Source organism: Lagopus muta, chromosome 2, assembly GCF_023343835.1.
Source record: "Lagopus muta isolate bLagMut1 chromosome 2, bLagMut1 primary, whole genome shotgun sequence".
Lineage (NCBI taxonomy): Eukaryota > Metazoa > Chordata > Aves > Galliformes > Phasianidae > Lagopus > Lagopus muta.
The window spans coordinates 84159761-84174314 of NC_064434.1; the positions used below are offsets into that span (position 1 = coordinate 84159761).

Consider the following 14554-nt stretch of genomic DNA (forward strand, 5'->3'; position numbering starts at 1 on the left):
TCACTACAAGAACAACTTAGAGGCCCTGGAGTGTGTCTGTCCAGAGAAGAGCAGTGAAGCTGTGATGGGTCTGGAGTCTTATGAGGATCATCTGAAGGAGCTGTGATTGTTCAGCCTGGAGGAGGCAGGGATGAATGACATTATTGCTCCATACAGCAGCCTGAAAGGAAGTTGAGGTGAGGTGGGTGTCAGCCTCTTCTCCCAGCAAACAGTCATAGGACGTGAGGGAATGGCTTTAAGTTACACCAGGGGATGTTCAGGTTGGATATTAGGAGAAAAAATATTCTCAGGGTGTTGAGGTGCTGGAACAGGCTGCCCAGGGAGGTGGTGGAGTTGCTGTCCCTGAGGGTGTGTAGATGTACCAAGGAACACGGTTTAGTGGGCAATATTGGTGGTAGCTGGGCAGTTGGACTGGATGATCTTAGAGGTCTTTTCCAACCTTAACGATGCTGTGATTCAGGCTCACGACTGTCAGCAGCCCGAACGCAGACCGATTCCCTACCCCTACCCGGGCCCCAGTCCCATCCCAAGGAACCGGCCACCAGCGCCGCCTGACGGCGGCGAACCCTAAGTGGTCCCGACGGACAGGACCAGCGGGGCCGTCACCCCGCCGGCCGCAGGCACCGCGAGGCGGAGCGGAGGGCGGGGCTCGCAGCCTTCCCGCCCCGCTCGCTGCCCGCTTCCTGCAACGCGGCGCGGCCGCCGCTTCCTGCTCCTCCCCGCGGCGCGGCCGGCTCCGCCGCGGAGGCCCTGGCGGCCCTTTCAAACGCGGCAGCAGGGGTAAAGTTTGGGGACACCGCCCTCCCCACGGGGCGCTGGGCCGCGGGCAGGAGCAGGGCAGGGCTGCCGGAGGCAGCGGAGAGCGGCCTGTGGCCCCGGGGGCCTCGCTGGCCCCGGAAGGTTCTCTTTTGTTCCGCTGTTGGGGTCTCCTGGAGGGGAGATGCTCCCGGCCGGCAGCGTATCACGGCGCGGGAGGTGGTTCCGGGGTAGAGAGCTGGGCTCCGAGGGCATAGTGGGTGTTTGGAGCCCGGCCGCGTCTCTGGGCCACGAGCAGTGGTGCGGTGCTGGTGGACGACAGCACCGACTCTGCTCTGCTCGCAGCTCGCTGGTGCTTGGCGTACGGTAACGCGGCATGGTCACACATTCTGCGGTCGTTGCCAAAGGGAAGAGGTGCACGGCTTCGTTGTCCTTAGGAAATAAGGCAGCCCCTTAAACTAAACCGAACGGGAGTGTTGCTTTATGGCTGCTTTGCTGAGTTGGAGGAAGCCGCTAACACGCTGCCGGCTGCTGTCATGAAGCAGAACAGCCCCCCCTAGCCTTGCTTGGGCCGGTGTCACCTGCTTGTGTGTAGTCTGGTAAGCACATGGAGGTGCTCAGGCATTCCTTCCGAGGCGCCTCTCCCAGTTCAGTGACAGCACTACCTTATGTCCCTCGTGTCCCCGGGGTTGAGACGGTCTGGGTGAATTGTGTTTCCTTAGGGTGTAGCCTTTACGTGTTGCCACTGTGGTGATACTTTTTTGCATCTCCTAGCAGTCTTACACCTTTTGTGATTAGCACTGATGACTGTGTTCTGTATGTGTGTGCCTTATACGTGTCTGTCTCTGGCTTTAACTTTCCAGGTGGTTCTGGAGCCCCCACAATGTGCATCTGATCCCTCTCCTAGGTAGCCTTGACTGACTTTGTGCAGGAGAAAAAGTCCTTGGAAATCTGCTGTGCCAGCTCTGCTGTGCAGTACCCCTGGCAGTTCTCCAAGGTTTAGGCCTCAGGAGGATCACTGTAAGTTGAGTTTATGTTTGAAGTACAGCACAGTTGTTAAAGGTGACAAAAACCTTGTGGAGCATAGAACAATTTCAGTGTAATTCCTTACCACTGGTCTGTGCCTCATTTTCTCCTCTTTGTTGCTGGACTGTATGCTCACATTGTATTTTCATCTTAGTTCTAGCATGCAATGGAGGCGTTTTAAAATGATGAGCAAAACCCAACTGTTAAAGCCTCGATAGGGTTATAAGAGAGGGCTGTTCTACTGATGCTGCTAATAATGGTCTGAAATCCGCTTGTCATGTGGGATTTGTAGTGCTTTTTCTGTCCTGCTCCAGATGCTTGGTGTTATAATAAGCTGTTGGTTGGCTAGGACTGCATGCTTTACGTTAACATATCAAATGTTATTATCCTTGCATTTTCTTCACCTTACGAAATCGGAGGCAGCAGAGCAGTGATTGAGAAGACTTTTTTGAGAAGACAGATTTCCTTTCTGGAAAAAATGTGTTATTTTGAATCAAAGCTTTAGAAGTTTCAGTAGTATTCTTTTTGCTGGAGAAGATCTTTTCACAGGTCCTGGAATAAAATTCTAAGTGTATGTTTGGCTTTTAGTAGTTTTGTTTTGTAAATATTGTACCTTCGGGTAGAAAAAACTTTGGGTTTTAAGATGCAGTGCCTTTTGTCTTTGATCTCGGTATAGATCTTCTATCATCTATATTTCTCTTTCTCTTTGCGGTGCTTATGTCACTTTGTGTAGTAAGGCTGTGAGATGTAAGCCTACCGTGATGACGTTTGCTTGATCATGCTTCAAAGGTAGAATATTTTCTACAACTCTTTTCTTTAGGAGATAGGGAAGGTATCACTGTAGAAGGTATCACTGTCTGTTAGGATCAGTGGAGCAATTTCTGATTTTGCAAGTTGTAGCTCTAGCAGTTGAGCTACACAGCCTTGTGGTAATGATGGGTTTTGTTGGCTTTTTTTTTTTAATAGCCTTTTGGTTTTATTTCTTTAGAGAGACTTTTTCATCTGATTCTAGTTGTTAGGAGTTTAAATTATTTTACAAGTAGTTGCTTATGCCACCTGGATTCACATTTGATGAAATTTGCTTTTAATGGGCTGTATCTTGACATGAATATAGAGACTGGAAATAACATCACCCTTTTTAAAGTTTCTGAATGAAACCTGGATTGCCCTTTAACAAAAATACTGTTGGTGAGATGGTTGTTAAGAGCTCTTTTTCTCAGGGAAGAGCATTTTTAATTACCACGAAACTTCTGACAAGCACATAAAATAACTAAAAATAATATGCTAACAAATGTCACTTGGAGGTTTGCTGGCTTTGGCTGCTAGGGAGAACTGCTAGAACCAAGTTGTAGGAGTTCAAAACACTGAATGGCAGGCCAGTGAAATGGTGCATAGTGTGGTTAACTAGGTATGTGCCTTGCTGGATAGTTCCAGAATCCAGGCACTGCAAGCGCCTGCCATAAGATACAGCAACACTCAACAGAGGCTCAGGTAGGGGGGGAAAAAAACATTTGTTCTGACTTCTCTCTCTGGCATAAATTCTGTTCTTCATTTTTCAGGAAGTCAGCCATGTAATTGGCTCTCCTGCTTTTTGGATTTGAGCAAGGAATACATTTCTGTATAAGCTATAGTTTCTTTCCTGAGGCAGAAACAGCCTTCACTTAGCTGGAGGCTACAGAGAGGGAAGTCATTAAGGCAGTTTTGCCTCTGAGGTCAGTCTAACCAGAGAATATAATAATAGACAAGAGGCTAACTTTATGCTGTCTTGATTCCAATGTGCTGTGGGGTGAATGAAGCCCTTCCTAACTCACTCTGCATTTGGGACAGAAACTTTTTTTCACTTGTCTTGGGAAGTCTACTTCATGGAACACAGGGAATCACATCCAAGTAGTAATGGAGAGCAAAGCAGGCAATGGCTTGTGAGTGCTTTGTTGTCTAGTCTGTGCAGTGAACATTTTAGGTACCCTTGTGAAGCATATCTGTGTTTGTTTCTTGAGTCTTCTTGCCTTGCTTCACCTACAAAAAGAAAGCTTAAGCTTAAAAAGAAAATAATAAAATTGTTCATCATCATCAGTGGCATTTAGACTCATTGCTTTCTCGTCTTCCCTGCCTCCCTCTGCAGTGAATCACAGAAGGACAGTTTTTCTTAGTCATTAACTGTGGGTGTTAGCACACTCTAGTGCAGGCAGCTCAGGAGTAAAATTTAGCAGACAGCTGTCTGACAATTTGGAATCACAAGTATGTTTGTGGACTTAAAAAGATGATTCTATGCAAATAAAAAGAATATATGTAGCAAGGACAAGATTATTTTTCTAGGACTATAGCTAGTTTGGTGTATACATTTATTAGAAGAGGAGTTGGTTTTGATTAGACCCCACCTCACCTTGAAGTATCCCAACTTTTTCCTTAGTGATCCCCATGCTTTGATGGTCTAGGGTATTCAGCTTTTACTTTGAGCTGTAGAGTTGTATAATTCCATTTTAGCTTCTGAGCATAGCTTGTCTATTTCAGAGAGTTATTTAGAAATAAGTGTTGTACTTAATATTCACAACTTATGGTAGTCCAAATTAGTTTTAAGTGTATGTACAAACACCTTCAGGAACAAGTTATGGTAGAAAATCTAGTAGATAAACTAAACTTTTACTATTTAATTAAATACTATGAATCTATCTGAGTCTATCTATCTCAGTACCTGTATTTAAGAACTGGCACGTTACTGATAGGTGGGGCAGAGGACAGGTTCTGTGCTGATCTGATCTGGCCACATGTATTTGGTATTTCTCCCGTTTTGTGAAGGACTGCATTAAACGGGGAGAAAACAGTCAAAATACTTTGTGAATGGAAAATTCAGGGGATCAAAGGAAAAGGAAAAATAAACATTGAATTGTTACGTAGAAACTTAGCCGTATTGCATATCACTTTCTATTCTATTTCATGCTTTCTTATGCCCCCCCCCCCTTTTTTTTTTAATATATTTGCTGTATTTTTTCTGCTTCATTTGGTGTGCTGGATAAAGACTTAAGCATGCAGGAGAAAATACTAATCTGTTTATGAAGAACATGGAAAATGTCTGGCTTTGAAAAAAAAAAAAAAAGAAAGGAGCTCATCTCCTATTCTTTTGCTCACACCAAGAGTCAAAGACTTAACTGACAGGAAGTAGAGCTAAAACTTTAGCTTTGCCCTGGTTCTTGCTTAGTATAGAATACAAATATTGAGATGCTTAGACACCTGACTCTTGGACACTTGAGGTGATAAGGAAATACTAGCAGAAAAAAAAAAAAAGGTAATCCAAATGAGTTTTTCCTTTTACTGAGGCTTTTGAGCAAGCTCAAAACTGTTAAGGTAATGTGCTGAGTGACCAAAACTTGCAGGGAAGTTAAAAGAGCAGTGTTATCTAAGGGGAATACTCACCTCAGATTTGTTCCTTTTTCCTCCCTGTGGTGAAGGAGTGATCACGAAGAAGCTGTTTTGACTGCTTAAAAGCTGGTTACTACTTTCAAAAATTGCCTGGAACACCACAAAATACTAGTTGGATTAGCTGAAGGAGCTTGACTGATAGTGATATATTTAATGTAGTGTATTCTAGTGAATACCAGTTTGAAAATGGAAAGAACTGTAAAACTTGACCATTCTGAAACGTGTTCTGTGCCTGCAAAATCAGAAATCCATCTGACTGATGTGTTTCTTAATTCTTGAAATCTTAGTTTTGCAAACATCAATAGTGTTTTTGATTCTCCCTTTCACAGATTAAAATACAGTATAGAATGGAAACGTTATTTTCATGTTCCTGAGGCAACAGGAAGAAATGTACAATTAATTCAGGCCTGTGATTAATAACTGTTTAGCTGTGAAGAGCAAAGAAAAAGGGAGAGCAGAGTGTCTGGGTGAAGTTGCCAGTTGTTTCAGGACTCCAAGTGAAGAAAAGTCAGCAGAAAGCTAATAAGGTAATAAAGTAATTTTTTGTGCGTTCAGAGGAGATTTGTCTTCCTGTGATATACCTGTGTTTTGACCATTCACACAATAGCACTTCAGTCAATGAAACAGCACAGGAGAGTTGACCTGTTGTTGCCTCTGATGTTTACTACATATTTGTATGTTGCAAGCAAGGTAATTATTAGCTTGTGCTAATTGATACAGGTCTCCAATAGTTCTTCTGCTATGGTGCTGACAACTGTCACTTAAGTAACTTAACTCTGGAACCGCTTTACGAAGAATACAAGGAACTTTTGTTTTTAATATGCACACAAGCAACAGCTAGTCTTTAAAGATGAAATTCAAGATCTAAATGGAAAATGTCCTTGTAATACTGTTCACATCAAAACCATATGCTAGCTTACATTATTGGATCTTATTTTTATTGTTTCTTAGAAGACTGATGGAGGCAGGACTGGCACAGTACATAACACACAGTAATACGTCTGAGAACCAGTATTCATTTTGCTAGGGTAGCTTTGCATGCAGCTGGAATAATTATCTCCAATTGAGAAAAATAATTTAGTGCTGGTTTGTTTATTGGCTTAGTTGAAATCATTGTTGGATGTCTGCTGCGTGGCCTGAATTCTTGGATACTATGAAATGTGAACTTACTCTGGAAGAGATTTTTGATTGGTGAAGATGTTGTAAGGACGCACTTGGCAGGGAATTAAAGGGCTGAATAAGAGGCTAACTTCAACCAAATGTTTGATTTCTCTCTTCTCTGCTCTGTTTCAGATGACATCTCTACCAAGGAGGGTGAAATCTGAAGCCAAAGCCCTTACATCAGAAGTTGATGAACTACCCTCATTTCTTAATTCGTAAGATTACTGCTTTCTTAGATTGGGGGTTTGTTGGTTTTATGTGTGTGTGTGTGTTGTTTATGCACTATCTATATATTTTCTTTGGTATTATTTTTTTTGCATATATGTTTACAACAGTTTTCTTCAAAGGTTTGTACTAAGCTTGAGTGGTAGAATAAGAATAACACTCAGTTTCTGGGAGGTTGGATAAAATTAATTCATAAAGTTTCTGTTCAGTTGTAAAACACAAATTAGTTTTTCTGTTTTGTGTTTACAGTGATGATAGGGTAAAACTGAATTGAAACTGTTTAGACCAATTGTCCAAACAGAATCAGACGTGTATGCATGCTGGTGACCAGCTTCAGGAAAACCTGATGAACTGTTCCAGCCACTGACTCTACAACAGAAGCGCAGACCTATGTTCTTTGACTCTGCCTTCTTTCTGTTCACTTTTCCTGTTCACTTTCTTTAATGTCAGAAAGCACCCAGACAGGCTTTCTTATGTACTTTCTATTCATCTAACTAACAGTATTGTTTACTTGTTTATTTTTCCAGGAGCTCTGAATCAGAGGAGGAAGAAGAGGAATGGGAACCAAAAAGCAAAACTGCCAAGAGAGCTCGGTTGCCAAAGAAAAGCGAGGTAAAACCTAAAAGAATTGCTGCTCCACGGTCAGGAGTGGCTGGGAAAAAAGTCAAGAAGATAGCAATAAAAAAGGAAATGGTGAGTGTCTATCTGCACGCAAGAGAAATTTAATGCCTGTGGAGGGCAAATAACATAATCTGAATTTTTTCAACTCTGGTTCAGTTGATTGCCTGACTGAATGATTGGATCATCAAATGTGTATGACAAACATGGCTTTCTTACATATTTGTATTCCAAATCTAAAGGCCTGTCCTTTAAAATTTTGGCCACTGGTTGTTGACTTGATCTCTATGAAGTTCTCTTTCTACAACAGAAATAAATAAACCCCCCTATTCTTTCTATAACAAAGCCTAAACATTCTAATGTCTCTTTGTATCTGATTTCTGTCTTGCACGTTTGATATCTTCTATGTTTTTACCAGCTCAGTGCCACAATAAAAAGAAGGCCTGTACTTAAGTTTCTCTGCATGGTTGTTCAACTCAGTAAGAATAGAAGTTATAATAAATATAAGATACGCTGCTATCAGAAATTTGTTTTTATTGTCAAAGTTTAATATGAAGAGTTAGATTGGGTCATGACAGAAGCTAGTCCTTCTAGTTTATATTAAAGTTACTGAATGTTTTGACGTATGTGGCATATTGAGAAACACATTCTCGGACCCTAAGAATCTCTCAGGAATTAATGTGTGGCTTGTTTAAGGCAAAATAGTATCTTAGCAGACCAAACCATAGTTCCAGTCCCCTGTTTTGCACCCTGTATTCTGTTGGAAGTTTGCTTCCTTGCCACGCTATTCCCAGTCTTGTTCAGATTAGTGGAAGTAAGCACTGTAGGTCAATATCTTCTGAAGGAGAGCCCTGAATAAGTCTTGCTCAGATAGTTAAATTTGATCTTGCAAATCACGACTCTGTTTGGCATGTTTTTCCTTTCATTTCTTTCACACAAGGAATATTTTGTGTCACTTGATGTCTATCTTGGCATTTCCCTACCAGACAGAGACATCACTGGAGAAAATATCTGGTTTCAAATTTTTTGTGATTTTAATTGAAATGTTGTTGAGCTCGCTTACATCAGTCAGTGCTTAATACAGTTTCACATCTTCTTGGTAGGATGTATCGTTTCCTATTGCTCCTGCAGAAGATAACAAGGTACAACTTCAAAAGCCTAAGGAAGAAAATGTAGGCAGTAAATTGAACACTTTAAAGCAAATGCCTGTACTGCCCAAAAAGCCTGAAGTAAGTCCATTCCAAGGAATGAATGTAAAAAGTTTAGACAGTGATGAAAAACCTTCAACGAGTGCTCCTGTAGTAGAAAATCAAGTGAAACATGAGAAATCTGAGGAGGATTTTGCATTTGATGAACCACCTTTAAAAAAGATGAAATCGGCTACATCTCCTGAAGGAAAGCCAGTAAAGAGTCTAGGAGGCAATAAAGTGAAAGAAGAATTTGAAATGAACTGGGATATTGTACAGGTATAAGATCTTTTCCTTTTTTGAAGTGTCAGTGTTACAGTTTCCTACATAATTTGATTTTGCAATCTAACATACAATTTGAATCCTCTTGGCATCACTTGGAACATCAGAGTCATTGTGCTGTGAAGTACTCACTTAACCTCTGATTAGATTGGCATAATACGTGTATGAATATTGGTAGATAACTTAGAAGTTCAAACTTTAACATTTTTCTAACATCTATGGCTTATGCAGTCCTTAGTACAAAGCTTGCTTGTAATAGGTTCCTGCATATTTTTTCCTTATTTGCACGTGTGGTTTGTTGTGCTGATTTTTTTGTTGTTGTTGTTGTTCATTTCTTTTTGGGTAGATGTGGTCAACTAAACCTCCTACAGGAATGCATGCTGAAAGAGTTGGGTTTTCAGAACTTTAGCAGCACTATTGTAAAGGTTCACCTGATTGTGTATATCAATTTGCATTACCATGGAGGAGGAATTAATAGAATTCATAGACTCCTTAAGGCTGGAAAAGGCCTCTAAGATAATCAAGTTGAACTGTCAACCCCTCACCACCATGCCTGCTAAACCATGTCCCTAAGTGCTACGTATACGTATTTCTTGAACACCTCTAGGGACTGTGACTTGACCACTTTACTGGGCAGCCTGTTCCAATGTCTCAACTCACTTTCTGAGCAGAAGTTTTTCCTAGTATTTAACTCAACTTCCCCTGGTGTAACTTAAGGCCATTACCTCTCATCCTATCAGTAGTTATCTGGGAGAAGAGGCCAGCCCCCACCTTGTTACAACCACCTTTCAGGCAATTGTAGAGAGCAGTAAGGTCTCTCCTGAACCTCCTCTTCTCCAGACTGAAAAATCACAGTTCCCTCAGCTGCTTCCCTTGGAACAACAGTGACATCAAGGGAGATACCATCTTTGCTTTTGTAGGATGCTAACTTTGAGCCATTCAAATAATGACAGCTCTCATTCTCGGAGACTGGCTATTGCTATGGAATGTTTTAATATGAGCTGCATGGGAATAGATTGGGTTTATCCTATTCATCATACTCAGTACTACCTGCATAAAAAGGTAGAAAATTTGATTTATCTTGAAACCTGTAGTAATATTGTGCTAGTTTCTAACTATTGGCAAAATGGAATCTTTGGATTTCTTTTCCTTTGTTTAACTGTGAGATCGGCTTAAAAGGAACTGTTTCAGAATTTTTGAGTTGGATGGTTTGTTTCTTAATGATTTTTTTAAATTTATTTTTCTTTTAAATTCTTTAATTTCTTTAAAGAATTCTAAAAATTTGAATTTCTTTAAATTTCCAAGAGAGACTCCTTTTTACTTTTTCCTTCCCTTTTTTTTTTTGTAGTTACAAGGCTTTGGAACCACTGATTGCTACATGTCTGATTTTGACATGGTTGTTGGATGTGTGGGAAACCTGGAAACCCATTTTAGAGATGACAGTAGATGCTGCTGGTCAACATATTATTCTGGATTGGGCTTAGAACTTGATTAAGAGGCTCTTTAAAGTAACATACTGCCTTTCTGAAATGTTTTTTAATTCAATTTACTTGTTTTTGCTTGTGGCAGGTTTTGTCAGATAGAACAAATGTTGAGCCATGGGTATGTGCAAACTTAATTCGCCTCTTCAAAGAAGAAAATACAATTCCTTTTATTGTTCGGTATCGAAAAGAGCTCATCAATAACCTGGAGGCTGATGCCTTGCGAGAAGTGCAGCAAACATTAGAAGAGCTACGGTAAGTAAGCTAATGGAAGGAGGTATCTGGAGAAGGAGGTGAGTAGGAAGCAGCCTGCTGCTGCTTCTGTATCCCCTTCTTTTGACATTTTGTACATGCTGCTATTATGAAGAAATTAGTAAAGAAGAAATTTTAAAGCTGAGTTAACTATGCTTGGTGCCTTGTCTTTTTTTTCTTTCGCTCTTAAGTAACAAGAAATTTAACATCATTTATTGTCAAAGAAAAAATAAGATATTAATCTGTCTGGAATTTTAGTAGCTTACAGATCCTGGAAATATGTGGTCCAACTAGATATAAACTGTGCCCCTTGAAAACTGCTAAGAATCCCTCAACTCCCTGCCTGGAACAGCAAAGCTTCTAGTCGTGGGTACTACTTGAGGTTGTAGTATACAGGAGAGTTGGTTAAACCATCCTGGACCATTTCATTTGCATATACTCATACTCTGTGGATTTCCTCTGGGAAAAGTTTTTTTCCAAAGAGGGAACGTAGCCTGAGGTAGTCTGAAGAAGTTACTTAAATCATAACAAAATACCTTTAGTGTCTGCAGTAAGATAATGTCACAGGTACTTTACAAAACATTTAAGAGCTTAGAATGTGGTACCTTGTACTTCATGCTGCAGAACTATCTTGATACAAACTGCAGCTATTAGTGCTCATTGATATTGGATTTATCTTTGAATTTTCCTTTTTTGGCTTTAAAGCCACTAATTTTGAAAAAAAAAAAAAAAAGTTGATAACATTAATGATTATGACTATTATTTGATTAATTTTCTTAAGGCCACTGCAATATATTTTGATAATATTTTGAATTAATTAAAGAGAGAGAATAATAGGAACTCTTTTTTTTTTTTTTTGAGTTGTCAAGTTTTGAAGATTAGTGTGAGATTCAATCTTGAGTGTTTTCTGAGTGCTTTATCAGTGTGCTAGATAAGAGTCATAATTAAAAGGCACTTTAATCCACCGTGAAGTGTGGCTGATAATATAAATCTCTTGTATTTTAGTACTGTTGCTAAGAAGACACATACAGTGATACAGAAGTTGAAGAAAGAAGGGAAACTATCAGGATGCCTGTTTACATCATTATTAAATTGCAGAACTTTGGAAGAATTGGACCATGTGGTCAGTATGCTAGTCTTTTTTTAGTTTAAATGTATTCTTACATTACTAAATAGCACATCAAGTAAATGCTGATAGTGTGATTTAAATACTTCTTTGCCTTTTAGTAACTGTGTTAGTTTTGCTTTGTTTTAAGACTACACCTTATAAAACGGGGAGTAAAGGCACCAAAGCCCAGAGGGCCAAGCAGCTGGGATTAGAACCTGCAGCTCTTTCTCTTCTGCAGAGTCCTATGGAACTCAATCTCTTCTCTTATATTAGACCCAGTACCAAAGGTAAGCTCTTTGCTTCTACGAGCAGCAATATCCTAAACTTTTAGTAGTTTATATGATGAGAATTATGTAATTGTATATAGGTTATTAGTAGTTCTACAACTACCTTAAATTCCAGAGATCTTAGAATCATAGAATGTTGGAAGGAACATTTAAAGGCCATCTAGTCCAACTCTCCTGCAGTGAGCAGGGACATGCACAGCTGGATCAAGTTGCCCAGGGCTGGATCCAGCCTCACTTTGAAGTCTCCAGGGATGGGCATCAAACACATCTCTGAGCAGCCTGTCCAAGTGCCTCACTATTCTCACTGTAAAAGACTTTTGTACCTTCTAGCAAGATACAATAGAACTTACATTTACTGCCATAGCTCCCCACCCTTTCCTGTCTTTTTACATTATAAATAGTATTTTCTCTTGTAATGCAAGAGTCAAAAGTCTGGGAGGTGTTATAGTCCAAGTCTGTATTTACTGTTAAGAGAGAGAGAAAGGTTACTTCATACCTGAAACATCTCTGTGGTTCTGCTTATGTTTGAATGTCAACTGAAGTTTTAACTCTGGTTGTGTAATGAAGAGACTTATGCTCTTACTGTTTACTAAATTTAATTTAATCTCTCAGAGTATATTTTAATAACAGCAGATCTTGGTGACTTGGAATGAGCAGGAGAAATGTAGCCGTTGTATGGCATGGCAGGGGTTACAGAAGATTTTTAATCTCTGAAGTTTGAGCAGGAACTCAATGTGCTGCTTACATAGACTGCAGAATTGTTTCCTTGTGAATGCAGTTACAGGTGAATCTGTAGGGGGCAATCTCTGACAATAAAACATGGAAATTGTTACAACCCTCTGTGTGGTGTTAAAGTGAAATTGTTTTTCTTTTCCGTCCTCTGATACTTGCTTTTTGAATTTGAACGTAAAAGTGGTGAACTTCCTTGTGAGGCTGATTCTGACTCTTACGGCTTCAGCTGTTTATTTATAAAATGTTCACAACTTTGCATTGAAAAATCAGTTACCAACTATTCTGAGTATTTACTTACTATTTAGTTTTTCAAATAAAACATGTCATTATTTCATAAAGTGGTATATTGCAACCACATATTTGGCTATTCTGGACTTCTCAAGAGCCAAAATAAAATCTTCACTTTGAAAGTTCAAATGAATTATTTAGAAGTACTTTAGATGAGAGTGCTGTTCGTTGCAGCATTTCAATTTTTTTTTTTTTAAGTCAGTGTACTTATTTTCACTTCTGTGTTAAAAATAGTGTAGTTGGGTTTATATAATCGTTTTGAGCAGTGCATCAGAAACTGTATGTATGTATATACACACAAAAATGGGATCACTTTTATCAACTTGAAAACTAGTTTGACAGCCTATACGCAAGCTTGAGATCAGAGGGAATCTTTGTTAAAGGGATGAGTGCTTTGTTGTGCAGAAAGGTTTTCAGCAAATCTTTTAAGTTATGTTAAAAAAAAAAAAAGTGGTCTAGAGAAGACAAATATTCAATTTTATCCATCTGCTGTAACCCAACAGTGAAAAGGGTGCCTTCAGCTTCCTACTGGTTAAGAATTCAGTAGAAGTATTAGTTATCAGCTATGCAAATTTTTTTTAAATGACTCAGAAGTATCTCTTTCAAGATACTCTTGGCTACCAGAAAGCAATTACAAACCGTGCTTTGTGGGACATAGTTAATCCAGCCCCTGCCAAAGTAGGATTTGTGCTTTTTTTTTTCTGACGCATTTGTTACTGACCACTGTTAGGAATAGGATTATATAGATTGATTTTTTAATATACAAGATTTTATTTTTTTATTCTTTTATTTTGTTCTGGTGAAGAACAATTGCAGTGTGAGGTGGAATAATGTGTTATTTTGGTCTTTAGAAGTGGGGGATGGTTCTGTGTGCTTAAATGATTCTGCTGTTGGGTCCCTGTAATAATTTGTCTGCAGAGACGTTTTGTAACTTCACTCTTTGAACAGTGTTTTGTGGGAGAGAGTGAGGGTACCTGGACCTGAGAACTGTCACTGTACAAGCTCCTGCTATGAACTGAAGGAAGTATAAAACTATTACACAGGGAAAGGACAGAATTACCTGCAGGGATCTGGGGCTATTTGCATATCAAGAGCAAAATGTGTAACCTTCTACGATTGTCTCATCTATGTCCCATCTATTGTCTCATCTACGAATTGTCTCTCCTATGATTGTCTCATTACAATCTCACAAATTATACTTCAGTATTCAGTTTTACTAATGGAAATATTTAATCTGTATCCTAAATGTAAAAATCTGTTAGTATCAAACAAAATTATTACTTGTAATGTCATTTCAGTTTGTGAGGCTGCATGAGACAGTTTATATTCATTAAAAATATAGCAGTTTCAGATGCCTTGGAAAAGAAGCTCCATTTAAAAAAAAATAAAATAATAATAATAAAAAAAATCAGTGAACAAGTATTCTTCATCAAAACCTCTGTAAATCTGATTGATAACTTGCATGAATTTTTTTCAGCTTGTATGTATTTTCCTAGTGCTTCTATGTTTGTGTATTTTTATTAGTTTTATTTTATAATTGCTGACTCTTTTTTTTCCCCTTCGAAGGGCTTGCAAATATTCAGGAAGTGGAGGCTGGAGTTCAGCATATTCTAGCAGATATCTTTGCTAAGGATAAAGATACACTGGATTTTATCAGGAGATTGTAAGTTTAAATTTTACTTTATAAACTTTCTAGGTTACATGGTAAAATTTGGTCTCCTAGCATGCTGATTC

General features: G+C 39.3%; 1 protein-coding gene across 3 annotated transcripts in view; it reads left to right on the forward strand.

Annotated features, from left to right (window-relative positions):
- The first annotated feature begins 668 nt into the window (after nucleotides 1–668).
- SRBD1 (S1 RNA binding domain 1) overlaps nucleotides 669–14554 on the forward strand; it is a 122073-nt gene continuing 108187 nt past the window's right edge. Inside the window, exons 1-11 of one of the 3 annotated variants that reach the window (XM_048935847.1) lie at nucleotides 718–780; nucleotides 1102–1355; nucleotides 1620–1776; nucleotides 5529–5726; nucleotides 6493–6575; nucleotides 7113–7278; nucleotides 8307–8669; nucleotides 10242–10408; nucleotides 11411–11528; nucleotides 11662–11800; nucleotides 14387–14483. In XM_048935847.1, the coding sequence (XP_048791804.1) occupies nucleotides 6493–6575; nucleotides 7113–7278; nucleotides 8307–8669; nucleotides 10242–10408; nucleotides 11411–11528; nucleotides 11662–11800; nucleotides 14387–14483 (1133 nt within the window). In that variant the 5' untranslated portion in view covers nucleotides 718–780; nucleotides 1102–1355; nucleotides 1620–1776; nucleotides 5529–5726. Of the gene's footprint in view, nucleotides 781–1101; nucleotides 1356–1619; nucleotides 1777–5528; nucleotides 5727–6492; nucleotides 6576–7112; nucleotides 7279–8306; nucleotides 8670–10241; nucleotides 10409–11410; nucleotides 11529–11661; nucleotides 11801–14386; nucleotides 14484–14554 lie in introns of all 3 variants that reach the window. The other 2 variants (XM_048935845.1, XM_048935846.1) reach the window with 2 other exon arrangements.